Source organism: Anas platyrhynchos, chromosome 16 (genome assembly GCF_047663525.1).
Source record: "Anas platyrhynchos isolate ZD024472 breed Pekin duck chromosome 16, IASCAAS_PekinDuck_T2T, whole genome shotgun sequence".
In the NCBI taxonomy this organism is placed as follows: domain Eukaryota; kingdom Metazoa; phylum Chordata; class Aves; order Anseriformes; family Anatidae; genus Anas; species Anas platyrhynchos.
In genome coordinates this window covers 5,617,975-5,643,973 of record NC_092602.1, presented here as the reverse complement: position 1 = coordinate 5,643,973, position 25,999 = coordinate 5,617,975, and the positions used below count along the sequence as shown (strand labels likewise).

The window sequence follows — 25,999 nt, the reverse complement described above, 5'->3', positions numbered from 1 at the left end:
CGCTGACCGAAGCCGCCCCCCCGGCCGCGCATCCCCCTGCGCAGCACCGGGGCATCTGGCCCTGCCAATTGGTAGGAAATGACCACGCTGCGCTCGCCAGCCCGCGTTAGCATCTGAGAATTAACCCGCCCTCTAATAAGCTAATTGTTTCCTTGCACAGGAAAAAGCTGCTGCTGCTTTTAGGGGCTCTCTAATGACTTCTTCGGGTGCACCGCGCGCACAACTGCTGCGGCGATGCGATGCACCAGCGGTCAGTGCTGGCCGTGCCCTGCACTGATCCTGACCCTAAAACCCCGTCCCTTAAAGCAAATCCACAAAGCACCAAGGTCAGAGCCGGTCTGACCCCTGCACCTGATCCCACCCAACCTCCCCACGGGGACCCAGAGGTCCAAGCACCCCCGGTGCGGCTCCCCCCAAGCCCCCCTGCGCTCGGCCCAAAAAGCTTCCTGCAGCACGGTGATTAGCCACTAATCTCATTTTTTTCCACCCATAAATCAGTTCCAGACCAAATATTTACCGAGAGCATCATTTCCTCGCCAAGCAGGGCTGGTGACAGCTCTCATTATTAGGAAGGATGAGTGATTTTGGACAGAGAGAGATTTTTTCCTCTCTCCCTGCTTCTTCAGAAGAAAGAATAATAAAAACACGCAAAATCCCTGACCCCGCACGGAGACCCACAAGGCTCCTGCCCCACCAGATGGACCACAGCCTCGGTCCCCTTCCCCATCCCAAAGAAGGGGGTCAGGGAGCAAAGTCGAGGAGAGGAGCGGGGTGCTGCAGCAGGGGCATCCTCACAGGGGTGTTCACAGGGACAAGTTTCCCCTGCAGGTGCTCCGGTGACCCCCCCAAGCACCCAAAAACTGGGGACAGCACGATCCTGCCCATTAGGGACCCCCACAGTGCCCCTGGGTTCTGGGGGATGGGTTTGTAGGATGGAGCAGGAGGCAGCACGGCGCACGGCCACCCCATCCTCCTGGGGAAAGCGGCACAAACCCCCGGCACCCCGAGGAGCAGCGTGGTTCCTCTGCTTCCCCACCACCTCCTCCTGGCCCCTCAGGGCTGGCCGAGCCGGGGAGCTGACAGCCTGACAGCCGCAGACAGACAGACAGACACAGACACACCGACCTTTGCGGGTCAGCAGCGCCGTGCCGAGGATACGGAGCGGCTCCGTTCCGGCTGCGACTTGTTTACCCCAAACACCCTTCCCTGCCGGGGGAGATGCTGAGATCCCGCTCATCCTGATACCAGGCACGGGGTGAGGGTGGCCGACCCCAAACCAACCCCACGGGAGGGGTAAGAGAGCCCTGAAGCCACCTCCACCCTCGTGGGGACGTGGCCCCCGGGTTCCTTTTGGGGCCGCTCGTGCCAAAAGCAAGCGCCCTCGCTGTCGGGGCACAGCCCCCGATGCTGGTGCAAGGCGAGGTGTACGGCTCCTGGGATAAGAGCCCGGTGGTTATAGGGCCGTGCTGCTGGAGGAGCAAACACGGCGTGACGGGAAGCGTGGCGGAGGCTATTTAGATGGCAGAGATAGCGCCCGGCCCGCGGCCGTCACACCACGAGGACACTTGTCCTCCGGTCACAGCTGGACAGCCTCCGAAATGAGACTCCAGCCGCACTTGGGGAGGTTGGAAAGGCACAGAGAAGGGGCTCAGGGAGCTTTCAGTATCCCCGTTTGGGTTTGGGAGGGTGGCTTAAAGGCTTTGTAGGATACAAACAGGAGCACCAAGCGCTCCCCTCTCGGCTCAAAGTCCCCAAAATCTGGGGAGAAACCCTGGGGTGACACCATGGCATCACCCAGGGACAGCCACCACCATGGGGACAACGGCTTCCTCCCCAAACCACCCCAAAACCAGGAGGAGAACCCCAAATCTGAACACCAAAACTATTTCTTCTGCCAATTCAGCTCCATTACCTGTCCCCCACCCATCACCGCCCCAGTTTGTCCCCAAACCCTCGGCTTCACCCTGGCAGGGAGATGAACACCGACCATCGGGGACATCATTCCCTGCAAGAATTTGCTAAACACGGGCTCGTTTTCCAAAAGGAAAAAAGGAGGCAGGCGGCGCTCGGTGCGCATCCCTCCAGGTGTCAGTCCCCACTGAATGGCGCGTCCCCGCCCGCCGCGCGCCATCCGTCAACCGCTCGTCACCGGCTGCGGGGAGAAAATAGAGGGTTTCGGCAGGCGGTGACAAACGGGAGCAGACACGCGGGACAAAAGGCCCGTCACGGCTTTCTGAAGGGTTTGACAGGTGCTCAGGGATGGGATCTATAGGGCCCCGACAAAGGGACGGGGCGAGGATGCGCGGAGCGAGGACGCACGGTGGCACGGAGCAGCAGGTGCTGGGAAAGCTCCCAGGGCACCCTGAAAAGGGACAGGGACGAGGACAGGTCCCCCCCTTCTTATGAGCAACACCCCCAGCTCCTCTCTGCCCCTCCTCCGAAATGAAAGAGGGAGAGAATAGCTGCGTAAACGCGCTGGATAAATAGGGTGGATAAATACCTGCTCCGTCAGCGTGCCGCCGTTATTATTTTAATACAAAGATTAAAAGAGGCGATTTAGCAGAAACAGGTGATTTGCCCCTGCAGCTGGCTGCACCAGGCTGTGTTTTATTCACCGCTTTGCTCCTCTCCAGCACACTCCAATTTCAACAGGAGCGATGCTTTTAAAGGAAAGGAAATAGGGGGGGGGAAAGAAAATCATCGGCATTTCGGTGAGCTCTCTGCAAAGGATTAAAGCTCGCTGCCGTCTGGGCTGAAGCGCACGGCCTCAGTCAGGATTCAGCCTGGAAGATTTATGGCCTTTTGACTGGCTTAATTGCACGATATTCTGTATTAAATCAGAGCGGGGAGCTCGGCAGGCACTGCCTGGGCATGCGGCCGCCTCCAACCCAGGCAGCAGCGTGGATGGGCAACAGCAAAAAAAAAAAAAAAAAAAAAAAAGGGGAGGGGGAGAGCCCCTTTTTATTGCTCCTGCATTAAAAATTGCAATAAGTGCTCCTTCTGCTCCGTCCCTGAGCCTTGCTAGCAAAAAGCAAGCCCCCTAAAAATGCAGGGATGAGGAGTGGGGTCCAGCGACTGCAGCGGGACAGGCAGTGGGGTTATTTGGACCTGCCTGGGCTGGCTGAGCAGAAGGATTTCTCCATCACACACCCAGAACCTAGCTAGCACTACGCAATAGTAGCTCGATATCGCCAAAAAATGACTGTCTACCAGATGTTACATTTATCCTCCTCGTTACTGTAAGAGGCAACAAAAATCTCCTCCTCCGGCCAGAGGAAAAGCCGGTTCCTCATATCAAAGCCCTGCCGGTTAAATATTTATCCGAGTGCCCGTCCCCACTTCCCCAGGACGCATGGATTTTGAGGTTCGAGTCTTACTGATCTATTATTCTCTTTTTGGAGCACAAAGCAGAACTTTTTCGTGCAGCATAAAGCCGGGAAATTCTTTGAAGGGAGCTGGAGCCCAACGCGCCCCCCCTGGGACTGGCGCTCGGCAGTGCGGGTGCTGCGGGAGCGGCACGGGGAGCTAATTGCCAAGCTCCTCGAGGAGCTCCTGCTGCTCGTTAAGCCCTTCTGGTTCCTTCATTTCCACCTTTAGGTTTCTCAGAGGATCACACGAGGACCACGGTCCGTCAGCCGATGGACTCGGGCACACAGCCGGCGCTGGGTGGCTTCGCCCCCGCCAGACGAGATGGACCCATTCTGGGGGGCGATTCCCAAAAAAAGAAGCAGAGGAAGGGCAAAAAGCTGGGCAGCCCTAGGTAGAGGCTCGTTACGCTAATTACAGAGCTGCAAACCTTTCATCTCAGATGAAGCTAGGGGCAGTTTTCCTCTGCGGGCCTCTTGCAGGCTGCCTCGGGGTGTGGTGAGCCGGAGAACACTCGGGGCACAGAGAGTTTGGGGAGCTCTGGTTCAAAAGGAGGAGTCAGAGCAGAGCTGATGGCATTTTGGGAAGCCTGCTCTCCTTCCCACCTCAGTCCCATCTCCTAACTTCCAAGGAAGCCACCAGAGCACTCGGGTACATGTGAGCTACACGGGGTAGAGGCTAGGGAACTTCATGCCCTCCCCACGGAGCCACATTTTGGAGACGGAGAGCACAGAGGAGCTCGAGCGTGGCCCCCAGGAGCCTCACAGCTGATGGTCGGCACATCTCCTGCTCACCACCCACAGCCTCCGGCTCTCCGTGTCCTCCACGAGGCCAGGAGGCTGCGTATCACATCACGGTGCCTGCAGCTTGAGCTCTGCTGCCTCCCCTCCGTCCCCCAGGCGCTAATTCTTATCTAAATTCAGCATCACGCTCCTCGCTCCCGAAGTGGCAAAAGGAGGCTCAACTTCTCATTAAAGGACACGGTGAGAAGTTTCTCTCCCAAGCACGTTAACGCTCCTGCCCCTTTTGATGGAGCACCGCAGCAGTAATTAACATTAATGACATACCTGAGGAGCGCCACAGCCCAGAGCAGGGGGATAATTGCAGCAGAGCGCCAGTTTGTTACGGAGGCTACCCGTCACTGTCAAGACGCGGTGTGCAAGCCGTACTTCGAGAAGGCTGGAGACAATCCAGAACCCGTACACGGCTCCACAGCCCTGACTCATCAAAGGCACCGAGATTGATCAGAAAGATGATTTGGGAGCAGAGAGGTGCTGCTCGCTTTGCTCCCCCAGCTCCTGCAGCGCAACGCTCTCCGTGTTGCGGGAGCAGCAGGCGGGTCCCTGTGTTTTGGGGCAGCACACCAGGTGAGAAAAAACACCTAAAATACCACAAAGGAATGGTTTGCATGGTTTGGCAGAGTCCCTGCTCTGTATGGAGGGGATTGTGGGGAAGACCCTGGCCCTAAATTTCTGCAGGACCGGGATGAGTTGGGTCCTTCCTCTGTGCCCAAGGGGCCCAGGTAGGTGGGATCTGCTTCACCCCATGCCCACAAAGAGCTGCAGCCGGGTCAGCGTGCAGCCAGGATGGGAACAGAGGGTCCTTTTTCCAAGCAAAACGTGGCCAATGTGGGGACAGCCAAGGTGGTGCAGGTCCTGGGTGAGTTTGCAGGTGAAAGCCCTGGCCTTGCGCTCAGCAGTAATGATGCTGAGCACAGGAGAGCCTTTGGAGAAGCTCGTTCAGGGACAAGTGGCACAGGAGATGCCCTGTTCAGGGGGATTTCTGTGACATGGGACGGAGAAACCACCACGCACAGCCCAGGAGGTGCTGAGCTTGAGTGCTGGGTGGCACTAGATGCTACAGAAGGAAACGACAGGGCTAGAGCTGGAAATAACACAAGGGAGAGAGAAAATGGATGTGTGCTCTGTCACCAACTACGAGGCAGATCTTCACCCACCCAGGTTAATAAAAACAGCCTTGAAAACTATCTCAGCATCCACAGAGCTACCAGCAATGAGCATCCAGCCACCAGAACACCAAACCCTACCCAAAGCGATGCCCTGAATGAAATCACAAAGACAGAGCACGAGGAGACCTCCCCAAATGAACACACCAACTCCTTACCCCGCATAAAGCTGCCCCGAGCCGTACCAGCCTCCTCCCAGCCTCACACACCCCAAAAACCACACTGCTTTAATCCCCTACAGACACGTCTCCATCCTCCCCCCCTGCTGAAGGTTGCAGAGGCACCGTGGCTGGGAAGCAGAGGCAGATTTGGGGTCACCTCCCCTTCCCATGGATTTAGGAGCAGGCAGCCTTGGGGCAGGACACCCCAGGAAGGACACCCCGGGGCAGAGGCTGCCTCCAAAAACCTCCAAGGTTTGGCACAGGGGCTCTGCTGCTCTCCTTTAGCCATATTGCCTCGTGCTCCCCAACTCATGGGTTTTTAAGACCTTCCACTCCGAGTTTGTTTGGTGTTGGGTGTTTTTTTTTTTTTCCCTTGACTCCTGGCTGATGAATAATCATTAACTATCCATGGAAGATTTAAATGGCCCGTGGAATTCATGGGGTATTAAATGGGCATTATATTATCAGCCACTCTAAATGTTTTGTTTCCGTTTCGAGCCCGTTCATGAGATGTTTATGGGTTGTGGATTTATGGAAGCCAGGGGATCTTTTTAGGAGTAATGTTCCGTACCCCAGCGTTACGGTCAACAGCTGGAGGCTCCGCGCAGGAAAATCTGAGGCTGTAAGCTCAGGAAGTTTAACCCCTGCTTCAGGAGGCTTCAGAATAAGAGAAGGGTTGAGCCCTAGAAATAAGCTCCGAAACACAAACTGCAAGGAACCTCGCGAGGTTGCTTGGAACCTCCCCCTGGGCACCCCAGGTGAGGAGATACCGACCCCAAAGGACACCAGCATCCCTCTCGGGGGGTTGGATGGGTCCCACCAGACAGCGGTCTGCATGGACGCTGCCATAAGATAAAAATTGGCTGATAAAAGACCCCCAAAAAAGCCACTTCTTGCCCTGGGTCAGTAAAACAGCATCCATTGCACCCAGGGTACGAAACGGCTCCAACTTCGGCACTCCTCTGCTAGAGGAAAGGGTGAAAAAGCAAGAAGCTGCCTCTTTAATGTGCTAATTGCTATCCTCAAATGCTAATGGGATTAGAAAGCAGGATTTACTGGTTGCATCCTGAAAATCATTAAGTGCCATTAGAGAAAATTAACCTCCCCGGCTCTCCGAGCAGCTTTGGGGAGCCCGGGTCCTTCCGCACCGACACGATGAGCCACCCATCGGACACCAGCACTACAGAGCCCTATTAACACTTGCTCCCTTTCCTCTATTAATTGAGTTTAATAATTCCCCTGGGCTGCGGCTGGTGGCCAGGGGCTGGGAATTAAAGTCACATCACCGGGGTGGCAGCGGGCAGGGGACACCAGAGAGGCCAGGCAGGGACCGGTGAGGGCAGCAGGGACAGGGACATCACGGGGATGGGGACATCAAAACCCATGCAAAAAACTGATTTCCTTCCACAACTAATACGGGCGACACGCTGCTCTCCAGAGTAGCTTCTTCTTGGGGAGAAGGTGCAGGGCTCCCCCCTAAAAAAAAAAACGAGCAGCCCACGGTGCCCTTTATGGCACGGAGCAGTGGGGTTTGGGCACGGCCACCAGAAGTCCCCAAAGGGCCAGGGAGGGAGCGCGAAGGAGGGAGCCCCTTTCCCTGCACTGCAGCAGCCTCTGCAGGCACCGAGGCGCAGAGCAGGAGCTGGTGCTGCGACAGCACCGGGCATGGAAAAATTGAAAAGGCCCTGGGGAGGGTGATAGGAAGGGGTGTAGAAAGCGTGCACATCTCGGCCAAAAGAGGATTTTTCCCATTTCTCTCTCACAGCCATGAGCAGCTCTGACAGATCCCACACTGCAGGGCAGAACCCCACAGCACCCAGAGCCATGCAGTGGCACGGGGGAGCTTCACCCCTGCAGCCCCTGGGTGCTCCCCAGCTGCCCCACGAGAGCTGCCCCACAGCACCCCGCTCAGCAAATCCATCCCCACCACGTGCCGCATCCACAAAGCGCTCCCCAACCTCATGCTCCAAACCCTGCCTCGATGGGACGCCCAACCAGGAGCACCCCAAATCCCAACATTTTAAGCCCCAGGCTGCTTTTTCGCACCCCCCGGCCCCGCTCCCCCAGGACACCCACTTACTTGGGGGTGTGCGCCTCGTCCACGCGGTGCCCCAGCTGGAACTCGTGCGACTTGCTGCGGTGCAGGGCGGTGAAGCCGGGCAGGAGATGGATGAGCTTGCGCGACGCCGGCGGCGGCGTCCCGGGGGGCTTCAGCTTGTTCCTGCGCCGCAGGGGGGGCGTGCCGGGGGGCGTCATGGTGGTCACAATGTTGGGGGTGCGCGGCGGGGTGTGAGCCGCGTGCCGCTGGCGCGGGGAGGGCGGCAGGGAGCGGTGGCCGGATTCCACGGGCGGGCACAGCCCCGGGTGGCCCTCCACGGTCAGGCGGTCCACATGGGTGTAGAGGGGGCCGTGGGACGAGCCGGCGTGGCAGTGGTGCTGCGCGCACTTGGGGGGGGGCTTGGGGCTCTGCGAGAGGTGCGTGCGGATCCACTGCACGGGCTCTGGTGGGCAGCCCGGCTGGTTCTCCTTCCCCGGCTCCGCCGTGGGCCACTGGATGGTCCAATCCTGCTTGGAGAGGCTGCCTCCTGTGACAGAGCACACGCAGAGCCATGCGGGGGATGCGCAGTGACACCCGGACCCCCCTCCCCATCCCGGTGGGACTCAATGAACCCCAAGTCCTTGGGGATAAGGGGGGATCTGGGTGCATCCCCCTAGCACCGAGCCCCACCACCCCAAAGCACCGCTGGGGATGGGGGACCCATGGCAGCGCTACCACCCCTTCCCAGTCACTCAATTTACAGAAAGGGGGGGGAAATACAAAAAAAATATTAAGTGTGGCTCCTCTCAGCTCCTAATTATTAGTCTGCACCGGTGCAGAGATGAGTAAAGACCTGTCGGCGCCGACTTCAGAGCGCCAAGGTGATGGAGCGGATGCAAGCTCCCCGCCCCGGCTTCTTTTGATCGCCACCTCTAAGAAAACCAGCATAAAAAATGTAATCGCTTTATTTTAAAAAGGCTCCTTCCCCCATCCCTTTTTGGGTTATTAATTGCCTGTCCTGTTATCTACCCGTGCCTTTTCAAGGGGGGGATGCTTTATTTCGAGCTCGCGAGGATGAAAAATAAAAGAGGAGCAGGCTTTTGAATGGGAAGCTTTGGGATTAGATTGATAAAGCTCCAGGGGAAAAGGGGCTGAGGAGGTTTGGTGTTTTGGGTTTTATTTTGAATTGTCCTCCTGAAGCAGAAAATAAAGCCAGCAAAAGTGGCAATCCTATAGGAAAGCCTCACCCTGCAGCCCCTTGGGACAGCGTGCACCGAAAGCCGGAGGAATTGCAAGATCCCTGGGGGTGCAAGGCCTTGGAATTAATCCTCCTGCGAGCTCCCGACCCCCCCGTCCCCATTAAACACCCTGCAACACGGCACTTTGCAATCCTGCGTGCATGTGTGCAAATCAGGGAGCCCCCCATCGGCTGCTCCCCGTGCATGGATTTCCATAACTCCGCGCTGCCCGCATGCTGCAGCCCTGCACCGCCACCTCCAGCAGCAATTAGTGCTAATTAAGGAAGGAGAAAGGAAGCCTACCCGGGGTCCCGCTCCCGCATCCCCCCCTGGCTCCGGCTGCCCTTTCTCTCTCGCTGGCTGCCCGTGTCGGAGCATGGATGATGCTCCCGAGAGCAAAAATAGCCAATTTTTGGGTGCGTCAGGGCTAAAAATACCACGGATCAGCTCGGGAAGGGTATTTTCAACAGCGGCTTCCACACACGCCACAGGTACCAAGCACGCTGCTCGACGGGATACGGCTCAACCAAGAGCGTGCTTCAGAGGCAAAAATCCCCAAATCCCCGAGCCCTTATTCCTGCAGTGCATGAAGCCCTCCTGGGTCCTCCGAGGAACCCCACTTCCTCCGGGGGCTCCCTCGGGTGTTATTGCCACTCTGTCCGACGGGGGGGGTTCCACGTGGGATATCAGCGAGCACAAAAATCACATTTTTCCTCCCCATATGTCCCCGCCAGTCTCCTCACCCCATGGCAAACAGCACCGAGATGTTCACCCAGACCCCATAAGTGCAGCACCAGCCAGCAGCCGAGCATCCCCTTTGGGATGTTCTGGATGCACGAGCCTACCTAGCGAGGGGTTTTCTGTCCCCACCTCTGTCCCCATCACTCGATGCCGGGCATCCCAAGGAGGGCACGGGCTGCAGGTGAGCAGAGAGGCTCATATGGGGCAGACCCAGTCAGCCCCGTGCACGCTCACTGCACCCCACACCCTCGTGCTCTGCCCTCAGACCCCACGGGATCCTTCTGTGGCAATGCAAGACCCAGGGAATAATTCTTCCCGAGGGACAGAGCTGTCCCCAAAGCCCTCACCCTGCCCTTTTCCCTCCCCCAGATCAGCAGTCCTACAACCAAATGGGAAGCCAAAACCCACAAAACTGCGACCTGGTGCCACCCCCGTGGTCCCACCAGCTCTGCACACCCACACACCGATGGGTGCTGCGGCTTTCCAAGGGGGCAGCCCTCAGCTTCGCCCCAAAACAAGGATGCTCACCGCTTTATTTCACACCCCCTTCTCCTCTCTGCACCTGATTTATTTCTTTTTACGAGTTGCACTCTTCAAGCCAAAGCTTCCCCCGCAAGCAGCAGGTTTCAGGCAGAATTTTGGACCGATCCCCACGGCCCCTTCCCCATCCCCAACCCGATCTGTCCCTGCCTGACCCCGCTTCCCGAGGCCAGCAGGACCCACGGATGCCCAGCACGGGATCATTTTTCCCCGTAGGACCATCAATCACCTCCTCGAGCCACGGGGGCACCGCTGGGCTCTTCCTTAATATTAAATTAATCCTGCTCAGCCCGAGCGCGACGCCTCGGCTGCTAATAAAATCCTGCTGCCGGCGCGCGGCTTCGCAGCAGAGAAAAATCCAATCCGGGCTTGTTAACACCATAAAGCCGGGGTTTAATATAGGGTTGCTGCTCGCTGTACTCAATACAGTAACTCCTGTGGCCTGTGAGCTTTTTTAGGGGGTTTTCCAACACGTGCGGAGCTGCCCAAAGGGTCCCCATTACCAAACCCCGTCGCGATTCCCGCGCTCGCCCAGCGACCTGCTTCCTCCCTCCCTCCTTCCCCAGCCCCCATGCCCACAGAGAATTGGCCTGGGAAATTAGCTGTCCCTAATTAACAACTCAATAAATAGAGATTGATGGAAAAGGTTAATACCGTGCCTTATTCCTGCTTTATTAATACTAATCTCGGCTCCTCCAAATCGACCACCGGCGCACTCGCAAAGAAATGACATGATGTTTTAAAGAGGCAGCGACCTGCCTGCTAATTATATTTCCAGGCTGGGCCTGTCCCTGGCTTTGCTCGGGGCTAAGACAGACACAGGGAGCCGAGAGCTCAGCACCACTTTCACCCACTGGTCCCCAGTGAGCATCCCCAGCCCCTTGGCTACCAAAACCCCAAAGCTTGACCCGGTCCCAAAACCCCAAAGCGTGGGGCTTGATGCTGCTGACCCCTCTGTTTCCCTCCCCATTGGGTTTTACACCCGGACAGGGGTAAAACCCACAGATTTTTGGTGGTCTCCCCATCCCTGCTGCCCCTCGGATGGGCTGGGGGACAAAAACGCTGCCTGGGGACAAAACCTGGGACCTGCCAAAAAATCAGGGCCATCAGGACCTGGCTTGTGCCATCCACTGGATGATGCAGCAGGGATTTCTAAGGGCTCACGTGCATTTCCCAGGGGGGGAATTCCCTCAGCAGTCAGGGATTATTGGGGAGATTATCAGAATATCAGAGAGATTTGGTGAAGATGCCAAAGGGAACAGAGCAGGAGGAGAGGTGGGAGCCGGATTTGGGGAGCGCAGCGGGGGGGCTGTGCAGACCGGGTTCATCCCCCAGGGATGCCTTATGAAATGATGAACCGGAGGGGTGGAAGCAGCTGCGGAGGGGGGCCTGGGGGGCTCCAAACCCCCCCAGGACAGAAGGATGGACGGACAGACACATCCCACCCGCACCCTGCCTGCAGCCGGCTGCCAGCCCCGAGGATGCTCAGCGCCTCCCGCAGAGCTCTGCTGCCACCGCCCGGGCACCCGCCGGCCTCGCACCCCGGCTGCCTGCTGCTGTTGGGGGGGGGGCAGCCCTCAAACCCTCCCCAAATCCTTCCAAAAATTAAAAAAATAATAGAAATAAAATAACCCTGCTTGGAGCAGGGGCGCTGCGGGGAGCCTGGGGGGGTCTCAGCCTCCCTCTCCAGCAGCCCCCATGAGGGTGCGGGTGATGCCCGCTGCTGGCGCCCAGATTTGGGGGCACAAATGGGGGCTCCCGGCCCTATTTAGGATCACAAACCCGAGCGGTGCCCCCAGGACATGATCATGGGGTGCGGAGCCCACTCACCAGACTTGTGGACGCTGCGCAGGCAGGACAGGGAGGCGTTGAGGCGGGCGCACTCCTCGCTGTTGGCCCCAAATTTCTCCACGGTCTCACAGACCTGGTCGTCGGTCATCTCCAGCAGCTCCTCCAGGCTCAGCTGCCCAGGGGCTATTTCCTGCCAGGAGTGAGGAAAAAAAAAAAAAAAAAAAGGGAAAAAAAAAAACGTCCTGGGGCATCTGTTGATAAATCAGCGCCTTGGGGCGCACAGGGAAGAAGCCAGACCCTCCTCTTGGGGATTTATTTGGAGTTTCCCTCTGTCCTATATGCACGGGAGATGCTACAGCCTGAGCCTCAGGATGGTCTCAGGCATGTCCAGACCCCGCTCAGCACCGGGACATTGGGGTTTGCCACCAAATCCTGCCCCATCACCCCCAGCTTCCTCTGAGCGCATCGGGGTGCCAGCCTCCAGCTGCACCCATTGCTCGAAGTGACCCCGGGCATGGCCAGAGCTTTTTTGGGGGACCTGGTGGATGCATCCTTCATGAGAAGCAGCAGGGAGACGTCCCCAGCTTCAAGGGACAGCCACGGGGACACCCAGCCAGCACCTCCCTCACAGCACCTTCCCATGCAGAGAAGGGATTTGGTCCCCCTGCCTCCCCACCCCGTTCTCTACCACCAACCCCAACCTGCTACAGGGGTCCCGTGGCCCAAAAAATATTGCTCCAAGACAGTTTCCACCCTGGGAAACGCTGCCCTCTTGCCAAACTTCACTCGAGGATCCCACAGCAAGCCTCCCAGCCGCGCACCCTGTGCCTGTGCCTCACCTCCATCACCTCCTTGCGGATGTCGACGATGCGGAACCAGTGCAGGAGCTGGGGGAAGCCTTCCAGCTTGGCATTGCGCTCCTGCAACGCCACCTTCCTCTTGCAGGAGAGCTGCCGGCTGAAGTACTTGACCAGCTTGCTCTGGAAGAGGAGGGGAAAGCCCCGTGGAAGCTTTTTTTTCTCCCCCTCGCCAAGCTGGGTCTCCAAGGGGGCCGTTTCCCACCTTTCCCAGCTCCTTTTTCCCCCAACCCTGCGTGTCTCCGCTCTGCAGGCTGCCAGCCCTCACCCCTGGAGACCCCATTGCAGGGGGCGAGGGGACAGGAGGGACAGGGACATCCCTTCTCCCACACTGCCCACCCACCACCCAAAGGATGCGCTCCCCTCCGCCGTACCCAACCCTGGCACAGAGACCACCCAAAGCACCCCACATTTTGGGTCCAAGCGTTCGCTCCCTGTTCCTACAAACACCCAGCCCCGTCAGCCCCTTCCTCCCGCCCCATTGCGCACCCCACAGCCACCGGGACCCCTTTGCCCGGCCGAGCATCCCCACAGCTCTCCCAGGACAGGGACGAAGCCACCGCCGTGTGTGCGAGCGCAGGCTGACAGCTCCCGAAATAAAGCCTCTGAGCGGCTGGCCTGGTTTCTTGGAGATGTGGAGCAGAGCCCTGCTCGCTGGAAACCTGCTGGGATTTCCCCCTCCTGCTCTCCAGCTGGGAGATTCCCCGCCACCGGCAGCGCTAGATGGTGCTGTGCCCATGCCCAGCGCCCGCAAACGCGGCCTCGCCACCCCAAAAATAGATGAGCCAAAAGCAAAACATCGCAACGGCCTGGAACAGAGGGAGCCCCGGCCCTGGGGAGGGATTCACAGCAACAGCTGGGGGGAAAAAGCAAAATTCAGGACCCTGCTGGGACCCAGCCCCCTGTGCCAGGGGCTCCTCCCCTGGGTGCACCGAGTGCCAAAGCCCAACGGGTCTGACGGCCCCAAAAATGGGGTTTTATCGCCAAAAATTAACGCCTGAAGCAAAGCCACGGAGAGGTCACCAAGAATCATAGGGGAAGCTGTACAGAGTCCTGCCGGGGCTCAGCATGGCCCGGAGGAGCTGGAGGCATCACCTTTGGGTCCCCTCGGGTGGCTTTTTAACAAAACTGCTCTCCTAGCAGGGAGCATGAAGGGTTTGGGAGGCACCCTGCCCCTTTTTCCCCCCCCTCAGTGGGGCTCAAGCAGTTTGGGGGCACAGAGGCACACCCCAAAGCTGCCCTGAGCCTACAGGAGGGCTCAAAGGCACACGGGGAAAGGATGGGGTGAGGCTCCCACATAAAACAGCATAAAGCTACAGCTCTCCTGCAGGCACGCTTTTATTTCAAGCTCCAGGTAGGGGAAATTAGCACCACCTGCCCCTTGAGAGAGAGCAGAGGCACCTTCGTTAGCGCAAACGAGGGCGCAGGTGGCACCCCGTGCCCCAGGCACATGCAGACGCTGCGGGAGCATCCCATGGGGATTTCCACATGGGCAAACAAGCTCAGCACACCTCCGTGCCGCATCCCAGGTGTCCAAAAGCACTTCTCGTGCTGGCGAGCTGGGATGGGAAGGGAAGGGGCTGGAAGGGACAGCACGCCACGCTCGCCTCTCGCTCCCGGTGCCACCAAGCCACAGCTCGGCCATCCCCGCGCCCTGCCAGGCAGGGAGGTGCTAAACACACCTCTGCCAAAAAAAAAAAAAAAAAACAGATCCTGCCTTGCAATCCTGGTGCTGTGTGGCCCCCTCCAGCCTTCCTGTGCCTCGTTTTGCCCACCTGTGGAAGGGGAAGCTGGGAGAGGAGGGCACCCGGGGAGAAGTGTTGGGGTGCTGCTAGCCGCGGGGTGCGAGCCCCAGGTGGTCGGGGGACACCAGAGCCTGTAATGCCCCGTGAGCACCTGGTAGATGGGAAAATACGGGTGTATACATGGTGCTTGCATGTAGCTGTATCTATCCACGTGCATTTTATTTGTGTGCATTTTATATATACATGCGTACCTGCGTGGGGGCTGTACGTGCCCACTGGCCGCCTCTCCCGCTGCAGCAGGACCCAAAAGCAAAGCTGGGGCAGGCAGCAGCGGTGTCCCCACTCATGTCACTCCCTTGGGACCTGGGTGACAGCAGCCAGGCTGCGACCACCCCTGCTGCTCGCAGAGCTTCCCTGAGCTGCACTGGGGACTTCCAGCCCTTTTGGGATCACCCCGCAGCATCACCCCAAAACATAAGGAGCGAAGGCACCCAGCGGGTGCCAGCACCCAGAGGGAGGGCGGCTCAGCAGTGGGGACAGAGGTGGCACTGACCCCACCTGGGGGCTGGGAAAGGTGGCAGAAAATCCACCTGTGGGAGCACGAGGTCAATGTCAAGCCCTTTCCTTGTGGGGTCTGGCTGTGCCAAACATCACCATGCCCATGGAGCGCACGCGTTTTGGACACACGCAGGGCTCAGCAGGGAAAATACTCCCAAATTCAGAGGCTTTGGGATGGGACAGCCCCAGCCCAATGGAAAAAGGCTCCCACGGGATAGGAACTGGGACCCTCGCTCTCCGGGTGCCTGGCAGCGGGAGCAGATGCTGTCCCAAACCCAATGGCTCCTCCCTGATTCCCCCGAGGGCTTGTTACTGCAGATGTGCCGGGCAGCACCGGGGAACACCTCGCCACCGGGTGTTTGCCAAGAGCTTTCCCTCTCCAGGCTCTTTGGAGCCCTGCAAGGTTTGCACGCCACCCCGGGCTCTGCGCATCATTTATTTCCAGCACTGCTCAACGCTCCCTGGGGCTCTCCCACAAATAAACCCGAGCTGCCCCGAGTTCCCACCAACAAACCCCCAAGCAGTGCATGGAGCTGAGCCCTGCTCCAGCTCGGTGCACCGGGGTTTAATTAATGGCAAAAGGGGTCTTGGCATCTGCTCCGAGATGGGACACATCGGGCTTCAAATGCTCCGAGCACCGGCAGGATTTCTGCCCCCAGCACCCGGCCACTTTGTGGTCACTTGAGCAAAACTTCCCTGTGAAGCCAAACACTCGTTCTTCCTCTCCCCTGGTTTGTTTTTGCCCTCTCTCCTTTGCTCTTGGCCCAAATCATTGAATGCCCAAGCTTCGCCCACCCCACAGCATCCCCTCTCCATGGGGACGATGCTCTCCCCCACTCAAACACCGCGGCGGGGCGTTAAACCCAAACACAACGATTTGCATCCATCAGCACCAGGGCCGGACCCTTTCAGTCAGATCCCACGAGCTCCAGCTCACGCCACGGCCCTGCAGCACCCCAAAACCCAAATATAAGGGTGCAAAGCCAGAGTGCCAAGCTCGGGAAGGGGAACAGAGCCGCTCACTCCCAGCCAGCGCTCCCTGCTCCGATGCTGCTCGGACCCAGGTGTGCGCAGTGCGGCGTTGGGCAGCATTTTGGTTGCAGCCACTGCCTTGGTTTTGGCTGGAGCCTGTCCCAAGGTGCAGGCAGGACCTAAAAACCTCCTGGCACCGAGCGCTGTCACCGAGCCCAGGCCACGGGCACCGGTACCCATCCAGGAGGGACGCTGCATCCCGGGGAGTTACCAGCTCCCCGCACAACCGCGGCGCAGGGAAGATGGGCACTCGCATGTACCCCAAAATTATTTAAAATAAACGAGCAGAAGCACCGCTCTGAATGCTCCAAAAACAGGATTTGGCAAAAAATACGGCGGTGGCTTTGCCCCTGCGTTGTTGCAGCTGGGTTGGAAGGGAAGCAGCGCCGAGCGGTGCCTCCGCACCTGCGTCACGTCCTTGGGACGCGGTGGTGGCGACGGCTCAGGGCCACGCTCGGCTCCTGCTTACGCTGGTGGAAACCCAGGACAACGTGGCCGGGGTCCCTGGGGTCCCCAGAGCTGGGCCGGACCCACGCCAACGTGCCCAAACTGGGAACCCGGCCCCGGATCCATCCGTTGTCGCTGCCCTCCTGGAAATTGCCTGATTTCTGTGCAAGGGGTAGAAGAGCCGAGCCCAGGACAAGGCGCTGAAGGGAACGAGGTGCTGGGGTTCCTGGGGCTCCTGTCCCTCGGTGCGGGCTGATGCTGGGCAGACACCTCCCTGTCAGTGCCCAGAATTTAGGGGGCAGCTCCCAGGGTTTTCCCCCGGCCACCTCCAAACCTGTGTCGTCCACACACAGGAGGTGGGGACACAGCATCCCTGCAGGGGATGGTTTCGCCACGCTCTTCATCTCCATCATCTTCATCGGTCCAGTCCGCAAGAAGCAGGTGGGAACTCGTGAGCGGTGCCAACCCACACGTGGAGCAGGAGGAACACGGGGCGCTCACTGGGCCTCCGAGCAGGACCACGTGGGTGCGACCACACAGGATGAAATCCCGCTGTCCTGCATCATCCAAATCCTCCTGCACACCCCAAAACTGCTGCTTGCTGTCCCCAGGAGGCAGCTGGGGACACTGCCTGGCTTGGAAAGGTCCGGGAGCGCAGTGCATCCCACCCCACAGCGCATACATGGGACACGGAGCCCACTAGGGAGGCACATGGGGGGGATCCCCCTGCTGCAGAGCACCCCAAGAAGCTGCAGCACCCCACAGGAGGAGGTGGCACCGCAGCCCCAGCCACCGCGGTGCCTGGCCCTGCGCCCTCAGAGCCGCGATATTTCGGTTCTGCACCAGGATGGAAAGCAACAGCCAAAAAAAAAAAACAAGCGAAATCCCCCCGGCCGCAGCCTCCCTGCTTCCCCAGCTCTGAAAATCAGCAGCTGGAGTAAATAAATCCCCTCCTCTGCTCCCAGGGGCTGCACCTGCACAGGGGGAGGCCTTGGGGCTGCGCAGGATCCGGCCCCAAGGCCTGTGTGTGGGGTACAGGGAGCCGGGATGCTTCCAGCCTTCAGAAACCCCTTTCAAACCCCTCTCACCGCAGAGAGGGATGGGGTCCCCCTGCTGCAAATTCTGGGACCCCTCTGGCCCAGGGGGCCGCCGGAGCCGTGCAGGATTTCCCCCTGGGTGCCTCCGGGGGAGGCCGGAGGCTGCGGCAGAGGAGCCGGGGGCGAGGATGCTGGTGAGGATGGAGGATGCTGGAGAGGATGCTGGTGGGGATGGGGGATACTGGGGGGGATACTGGTGAGGATGCTGGCCTCCCGCAGCCAGGCAGGACACGGGGGCAGGCTGCAGGTGGGCAGGGGGCTGCTGCTCGCCGGGATGGAGGCGGTTTTGGGGGAAAAAAGAGGATCCGGGGGGGGGCCGAGGCCAGGCCGGGGGGATGCGGGCCGGGAGGCTGCGGGGCGCTGCGGCCAGGCCGGGGGCTGCTGGAAGGAGCTCGGAGGGGGCTGGGGGATGCGGGGAGGGGGGATGCGGAGGCCGGGGGCCGCTCCCGGCGAGCAGCGCTCGGCTCCCACCGGTCCCACCTCGGGCCACCTGCAGAGCGCGCAGCCTCACTCGGCCGCTCCGCACCAAAAAAAAAAAAGGCTCCGCACCCAAAAAAAAGGCTCCGCACCCCGCTCCGCACCGCAGCGCAGCGCCGCGGGGGAGCCCCGCTGCGATGCCCGGGGGTGGTGCGGGGAAAGGGGGGGGGAGAGAGAACGGGGAGGAAAAACAGAGCAGGGGAAGGACCGGGGGCTCGGTGCCGGTGCTGCAGGGGTGTGGGGGGGGGGATGCTCGCCGGGCCCCTACCTCCAGGGTGCGGATCTCCTTCTGCGTGAGGTCGTTGGAGGCGGCGCACTTGGTGCGGAGCCCCTCCAGGTTGGAGATGCTGATGTCGATCATGTTCTGGACGAGCTCGCACTGCTGCAGCGCCTTCTGCAAACTCAGCTGCTGCTGCTCCTCGCTCCTCGTCATGTTTTCCTCATCCATCGCTCGCCGCGCCCCCCACCCACCCCCCCCCCGACCCCACCCCACCCCTCCGCCGATGCTCGGCCCCCCCCCCCCTCCCCGTCCCCCGGCCCCCTCCCTTCCCCGCCCCCCACCCCCCCCCGCCCCGCAGCTCAGCCCCGCTCCGCCGCCCGCAGCATCGCGGCTCCGCGGCGCGCACTCCCCCCCCCACCCCCCCCAACCCAAACCCCGAAGCCCTGAGCGCGGCCCCGCGGCGCCCCCCCCCCCCCGAGCCCCGAGCGCGGCCCCGCGGCGCCCACCGAGCCCTCAGCGCGCCGCCGCGGCCGCCTCCCCCCGGGCGCGGCGGGGCGGGGGCGGGGGCGGCGCGCTCCCGACACCGCGGGGCCGCGCTCGCTGCGCGCCGCTCCGCGCGCGACCCCCCCCCGGCACCCCCCCCCTCCCCGCACCCCCTCTCCGCACACGCGCGCCCCCGCGCACGGACGCGCGCGGAGACGCGCGCACCGCACCGGCACCGCGGAGCTGCGGGGAAATTGGGGAGGGGGCGCGGTTGGGGGAGTGGGGGGATATGGGGGGGGAATGGGGGGGGAATGGGGGCTGTGGTGTAATGGGGGGCACGGGGAAATGGGGGGGCAATGGGGGGCAATGGGGGGGAATGGGGGCTGTGATGCAATGGGGGGGCATGGGGAAATGGGGGGCAATGGGGGGCAATGGGGGGGAAATGGGGGCTGTGGTGCACTGGGGGGCACGGGGAAATGGGGGGCAATGTGGGGCAATGGGGGGGAATGGGGGCTGTGGTGCACTGGGGGGCACGGGGTAATGGGGGGGCAATGTGGGGCAATGGGGGGAAATGGGGGCTGTGATGGAATGGGGGGCACAGGGAAATGGGGGGCAATGGGGGGCTAATGGTGCAATGGGGGTCATGGGGAAATGGGGGGGCAATGGGGGAAAATGGGGGGGAAATGGGGGCTGTGATGGAATGGGGGGCATGGGGAAATGGGGGGGCAATGGGGGGAAATGGTGCAATGGGGAGCATGGGGAAATGGGGTATGGGGAAATGGGGGGGCAGTGGGAGAGGCAATGGGGGGCTATGGTGCAAGAGGGGGGGCATGGGGTAATGGGAGAGCAAGGGGGGGCTGTGGTGTAAAGGGGGGGCATGGGGCAATGGGGAGCACGGGGCTGTGGGGGGTATGGGGCACTGGGGGGCTACAGGGGGTTATGGTGCAATGGGGGGGCATGGGGTAATGGGGGGCCAAGGGGGGTTGTGGTGGAATGGGGGGGCATGGTGCATTTGGAGGATGGAGTAATGGGGGGCACAGGGCAATTGGGGGGGCATTGGGGGGGCACAGGGCAATGGGGAGCAATGGGGAGCAATGGGGAGCAATGGTGCAAAGGGGAGGGCATGGTGCAATGGGGTCTTGGTTCAATAGTGGGGCACGGGGCAATGGGGGGGGCACAGGACACTGGGAGAGCACAATGCAGTGGGGGGGGCAAGGTACAACGGGGGGCTATGGTGCAAGGAGGGGACCACCAGTGGGTGATATTGGTGGTAGGGGGGTGGGCGGACCCTTCTTGGAGGGCTTTTCCAACCTTAATGTTTATAGGATTCTGCAAAAGGGGGGGGGCATGGTGTGATGCAGGGGGCACGGTGCAACGGGGGCTGCAGTGCCATGGGGGGGGCCGTGGGGCAAGAGGGGGCCGTGTTGCAAAGGGAGGGGGGCATATTCTAAAGGAGGGGGTCATGGTGCAATGGGGGGGGGCATGGTCTAAAGGTGGGCTGTAATGAAAAGGGGGGGGCACGGTCTAAAGGGGGGGGCACAGTGCAATTGGCGGCTATGGTGCAATGGGGGCACAGGTGCACTGGGAGCTCCTCCCATACTGGGGGCCCTAATACAATGGGGGGGGTCCTGCTGCAATGGTGGGGTCCTGCTGCAACAAGGGGGGAGATATTGCTGCAGTGTGGGCCCTGGCACAGCGGGGGGGGTCCGTTTCAGAGACCCCCAGGCCAGCAGCACCGTGCATCGCTGCGGGCAGGAGCAGCAGGTGCAGCAGCGGGGGGGCGCAGGGGATGCGCACCCCCAAAAGCCCAAGGAGATGGGTGCCACGGGGGGGCTGTGCTGCGGGATGGGGCAGGGGGAGAGGCACCCCAGGGCTCCTGCCCTCCTGGAGGGGAGTTTGGGGGGGGGCGTGGAGGGGATTTGGCCCAAATCTGAGCAGAATCAATTCAAAATAATTCACCTGCACAGGGCTTCCACTTTCCGGGTACGTATTTCACTTTCTGGGGTACCCGCGCCTGATGTCTCCAGCCCGTGGGGAGCACAGAGCTAACCCCAAAGGGCTCTGTGCAGCAATTACACCTGCTGCCACCCCTAGCAGGAGTTAGGGTGAAGGTTACGAGGTCCGAAATGGGCCGGTCGGCACTTTGTTCGAGGAGAAGCTTTAATTTAGATGCTCACCCGAGGAGCCCGTGCTGGGACGAGCACACGCGTCCCCTTTCCTCCTCCTCATGGGCAAGCTGGTCCCTTGCAAGCAGCGATTCTGCCTTTAGGGGTGGCAATAAACGGGTCGGAGGGATTTTATGGGAACCCCGAGATAGGAGCGATGAAAACACAACCCCCCAGCACCGCAGCTCGGATGTATGGGGCTGTCCAGGAGACCCTACAGGTGGGCACACATCCTATGGATCAGCTCTTTCACGAGCTGGGTGAGCACGCCAGAACCGCGGGCAGAGCTGCACCACCCCGGGGCAGATATTTGGATATTTGGCACCACGAGGTGCCAATATCAGCTCTGGGGGGGTTCCCTCTGGGATTAGGGGATTGTTCCCCCGGCTGCGGGCAGCCTCTGAAGGCAGCAACAGCCAGAGATGTAAATACCGCCCGAGCTCGAACTGCAGCGCAATTCCTGGCATTTACGGGGCACGGGTTAAAAAATAAATAAACCCCGCTGAAATTTTCCCTCCTGATGGCTTCTGTGGCTAGACACGCCTTTCGATAACCAAAACGGTTTGCAGCAGCAGATGTTTTTTTCCTAAAACACCCCGGCCAGCAGCTTGGCCATTTTTGTGCCCCCAGCGCCGAGCGCAAGGGAGGGGAGGGCAGGAGGGTCCCATGGGGCTCTAAACGCCCCCCTGCACCCACTGCCCTTCCTTCCACCCTCATTTCGGTGGCTTCCAGAGCAGGAAATTACCCACAGTCCTGGTAGATGTCCCTTAAAAAATAATAATAAAATAATAAAGTGGAATAAAATAAAGAAGAATAAAGAAAGTAATAAAATGAAGAAGGAAAGAGCGAAGAAGGAAAGAGGAAAAGAAAGAAGGAAAGAAGAAAATATAATACAACACATAACAAAATAAAATATGAATAAAATAGAAATAAAATAGGAATAAAATAAAATGCAGGGAGGCAAAAAGGTAAGCAGGTGCCGAGCCGCCCCGGCACACCCCACACCAGGTTTCCCCAGGTAAAAGCAGGCCTGACACCAGGGCTGAGGCGTGTTTTCCCCTGGCACGGCCTCGGACAGCTGGAATTATTCATTTCCTTCTCGATCGGGGTCTGGATTTCGTAAACGGGCGAGCTGTGAGCGTTGTTACTGGGCAACCCCAACCGCTTCATTTCTTAACCAGGAGTCGCTCCCAGCAGGACCCGCTCGTCCCAAAGCACCTCATGCTCACCTGTGCCCCCTTCTCCTGCCCCCCTGTGAGCCCGGACCCTATTGGCACCGGCTCCATCCCCGCTGCCCCCCTGGAATCGCCCCGGGACCCCCACCCACTGGTTCCCTTCCCGAAGCAGCGTCCTTGGGGAGTCAGAGGGGCAGCCATCAATTACAAAATAAATGTAAAAATATGGGTACGTATTGTGGATTCGATCCGGTCAGCCCACAGCTGAGGTTACCCACGAGAAATATGGTGGGGAAATAGGGGAATACCACGGGGGGGCTGCAAGCTGTGCCCCCCACAGCAAACTGTGCCTGCCCCCTCCAGGGCTCAGCCTGGGCTGTGGGTGTAGTGTTAGTGGGGTGGGGGGAGGAATGCCTGGAAAATTGGGGTTTGAAGGGCCAGAAGCCCCCCAGGTGAACACCAGCTCCACATTTCACACCCCATGTCCAGCTGCCAACCCACACGTGTTTGGGGTTTTCTATAGGATTAGACCTGGAGCTCTTCCATGGGGGGCAACAAGATGTCCCTGGTATATTTTTGTCCCTCAATACACACCCCAGTGCTTCTGCGGGGGGGTTGCCTTCTTGAAACCCGGTCTCCCCCCACCAGAACATCTCCTTTTCCTCCTCCACCCACCCCAAAACGCCACCCGAGCACCCCACCAGCCACTTTAGGCTGTTCCCCGTGGCCCCCCACCCCACAGACATGGGGGCCAGGCAGCCGCAGGAGCTGAGGGGGGCCCATCCTGGCACCCCCCACGGCCGATCCAGCCGGCTTTAAGCCCCCTGGACCCCAAACCACCCCCCGGTAGCCCCCACCCCACCCCACAGCCGGCCCCTGGCACCCATGGGTGCTGCCGACTAGGGGGGGGGGGGTGAGGAGGGGCCTTCCCCATCCCCTCTAGATACCCAGCAGCGGGGGGCAGCCCCCCAGCAGCGACCCCCGGGGCCGTGTCCCTGTCCTTGTCCCTGTCCCCAGCCCTGTCCCTGTCCCCGACCCCCCCGGCCCCACACGCGGCCCCCCCCCCAGGCCCCGCTCTCGCGAGGCGCCGCGGGGAAGATGGCGGCGGCGGGCGGGAGGAACCTGCCCTGGTGAGGGCGGGCGGCGGGCTTGGGGATGGGTTTTTGGGGGGGTTTTGAGGGGTTTTTAGGGGACTGAGGGGTGTGTGGAGGGGATATGGGGGGGTCGGGGCACCGGGTTGATCCCCGCTGCCCCCCGCAGGGTGGAGAAGTACCGGCCAAGGGAGCTCTCCGAGCTGGTGTCGCACCGGGACATCCTCAGCACCAGTGAGTAGCGGGGGGACAACAGCACCCCCAGTACCCCCCCGGCCCCAGCAGCACCCCCATCCTCACCAGCACCCTCCTACCAGCACCCCCAACCCCTCCCAGCACCTCACCACCACCCCCCAGCAACCCCCATTCCCCCAGCACCCCCACCAGCAACCCCCATTCCCCCCAGCACCCCCCCCAGCACCCCCCCAGCAACCCCCCGATTCCTACCAACACCCCCCATTCCCCTTATTCCCCCCAGCACCACCCCATTCCCCCCAGCACCCCCCCAGCAACCTCCCCATTTCCCCCAGCATCCCCCCAGCACCCTCCTACCAGCACCCCCAACCCCTCCCAGCACCCCACCACCACCCCCAAGTAACCCCCCCATTCCCCCCAGCCTCTTCGCATTCCCCCCAGATCCCCTCCAACACCCCCTCATTCCCCCCAGCACCCTCCCACCACCCCCACCATCCCCCCAGCACCCCCCCATTCCCCCCACCACCCCCACCAGTACCCCCCAGGGATGCTGTGGCCGCACCTCGCGCTCAGGCCATCCCCAAACCCCCCCCCCTCACCCACCCCCCTGCACCCCTTCCCCAGTCCAGCGGTTCATCAGCGAGGACCGCCTGCCCCACCTCCTCCTCTATGGCCCCCCCGGCACCGGCAAGACCTCCACCATCCTGGCGTGTGCCCGGCAGCTCTACCGGGACCGAGAGTTCAGCTCCATGGTGCTGGAGGTAAAGGGAGGGGTATCCTGGGGGGGGCACCCAGCTTTGGGGTGAGAGGGAGAGCCCCCCTGCACCCCCGCTGCTACCTCTGTCCCCCCAGCTGAACGCCTCGGACGACCGGGGAATCGACATCGTCAGGGGGCCCATCCTGAGCTTCGCCAGCACCAGGACCATCTTCAAGTAGGCTTCTCTGTGCCTTCAGGGGGTGGTTTTGGGGTGGGTGGTGGGGATTTGGGAGCTGGGAGTGTTCCTGGGGGCCATGCTAAGAGGAGGCACCTCCAGCCCCAGCTCCTGAAGGGGGGTTGGGACCAAATCCATCCCTTTCTGCCCCATCTCAGGAAAGGCTTCAAGCTCGTCATCCTGGACGAAGCCGATGCCATGACTCAGGACGCCCAGAACGCCCTGAGGCGAGGTGAGGGGCACCCAGGGGGGGTTTGGCAGCACCCTTTGAGCCTTCCCCATTGTACGAGGCTGCGGGGGCTCCATCCAGCTCCTCTCCTCCTTTGCAGTGATCGAGAAGTTCACCGAAAACACCCGCTTCTGCCTCATCTGCAACTACCTCTCCAAGATCATCCCCGCGCTGCAGTCCCGCTGCACCCGATTCCGCTTCGGGCCCCTCACCCCGGAGCTGATGGTGCCCCGGCTGCAGCACGTCATACAGGAGGAGGGGTGAGCCGGGGGGGCTCTGCCATACACCCCCTTTCCCCCTGCTCCTGCCGCAGGGGCTGGAGACCACGGGGGCGCTGAGCCGGTCCCGCTGCAGCCCCCACCTCGCCTTGCAGGGTGGATGTGAGCGAGGACGGGATGAAGGCGCTGGTGACCCTCTCGAGTGGTGACATGCGCCGAGCCCTGAACATCCTGCAGGTAAGCGAGCGTGGCACCTCGTGTAAGCTGGCACCTCGGTGGGCCCTGCAAACTGGGAGCCCTTCATCCTTCCTCCACCTCCTCTTCCTCAGAGCACCGCCATGGCCTTCGGGAAGGTGACGGAGGAGAACGTCTACACCTGCACGGGGCATCCCCTCAAGTCCGACATCGCCAACATCCTCGACTGGATGCTCAACCTGGACTTCTCCACCGCCTATCGCAGTATCCTTTTCCTTCTGCTGTGGGTTTAATCCCCGTTGCCATAAATCCTCCTTTTTTTTGCCATGGGTTCCCACCCTCCTGCTCCGGCCGGGGTAGGGCTGGCTTCATGCCACTCGCTGGGGAGGGTCCCACTCCCATGGGGGTTGTTGGATCCTGCAAGGAACGTGTTTAAGGATCCCCTTCACTCGCTGCCATCTCAGAAATCACCGAGCTGAAGACGCTGAAGGGCTTGGCCCTGCAGGACATCCTGACCGAGATCCACCTGTTTGTGCACAGAGGTAGAGGTCTGCGGGGCCGGCTCCTGGCTCACCGCCCCAAAAAAACACCCGAACTCACGCCACCTCCTTCTTCCCGCAGTCGATTTCCCACCCTCGGTCCGCATCCAGCTGCTGATCAAGATGGCAGATATCGAGTGAGTCTGCCTGTTCTTGGCTCGCTGCATCGGGGCGCTGGTGCTGCTGCAAGCATTTAATCTCCCCGTGCCTCCTGCTGCAGGTACCGGCTGGCTGCAGGAACAAGCGAGAAGGTTCAGCTGAGCTCCCTCGTCGCGGCTTTCCAAGTCACCAGGGACCTGATCGTGGCCGAAGCCTGAGCCTGGCGGGGTGGCTGCGAGCGTCCTGGCCTGCAGGGTGTCCTGAGCAGAAAGCCGAGGCACCCGGAGGCAGCTCCGCGCGGCTTCGTGGTTCCTCTTTGCACGCCCTGGGCCCCCACCTGGGGCGTGCCAGAGCAGGCTGTTTTTATACGCTTCACCGGGAAATGCAAACATCTCTAAAGCCAA

The 25,999-nt window shown here is 60.7% G+C and overlaps 2 protein-coding genes across 5 annotated transcripts in view; one reads left to right on the top strand and one right to left on the bottom strand.

Annotated features, from left to right (window-relative positions):
* The window catches only part of KSR2 (kinase suppressor of ras 2), a 56,902-nt gene extending 38,296 nt beyond the window's left edge, over window positions 1–18,606 (bottom strand). For 2 of the 4 annotated variants that reach the window (XM_072024186.1, XM_072024187.1), the window contains exons 1-4: window positions 18,323–18,605; window positions 12,681–12,821; window positions 11,881–12,031; window positions 7,574–8,078 (exon numbers count right to left, since the gene is read on the bottom strand). In XM_072024186.1, the coding sequence (XP_071880287.1) occupies window positions 7,574–8,078; window positions 11,881–12,031; window positions 12,681–12,821; window positions 18,323–18,502 (977 nt within the window). In that variant the 5' untranslated portion in view covers window positions 18,503–18,605. Of the gene's footprint in view, window positions 1–7,573; window positions 8,079–11,880; window positions 12,032–12,680; window positions 12,822–13,187; window positions 17,867–18,322 lie in introns of those variants that run through there. The other 2 variants (XM_027469794.3, XM_072024188.1) reach the window with 2 other exon arrangements.
* A 4,530-nt stretch (window positions 18,607–23,136) lies between these two features.
* Window positions 23,137–25,999, top strand: RFC5 (replication factor C subunit 5). Its single transcript, XM_027469799.3, has 11 exons — window positions 23,137–23,227; window positions 23,358–23,422; window positions 24,008–24,144; window positions 24,236–24,315; window positions 24,474–24,547; window positions 24,645–24,804; window positions 24,918–24,999; window positions 25,092–25,221; window positions 25,422–25,499; window positions 25,579–25,633; window positions 25,717–25,999. The coding sequence occupies exons 1-11, from the start codon at window positions 23,196–23,198 to the stop codon at window positions 25,811–25,813; spliced, it is 990 nt and encodes a 329-aa protein (XP_027325600.2). The 5' UTR covers window positions 23,137–23,195; the 3' UTR covers window positions 25,814–25,999.

Bases quoted from the DNA above. Each gene is read 5' to 3' on its own strand.
- RFC5 (XM_027469799.3), top strand. From the start codon at position 23,196: ATGGCGGCGGCGGGCGGGAGGAACCTGCCCTG. The intron at 24,805-24,917 runs GTGAGCCGGGGG...CTCGCCTTGCAG, and splicing joins CACGTCATACAGGAGGAGGG to GGTGGATGTGAGCGAGGACG. The intron at 25,222-25,421 runs GTATCCTTTTCC...CTGCCATCTCAG, and splicing joins CTTCTCCACCGCCTATCGCA to AAATCACCGAGCTGAAGACG.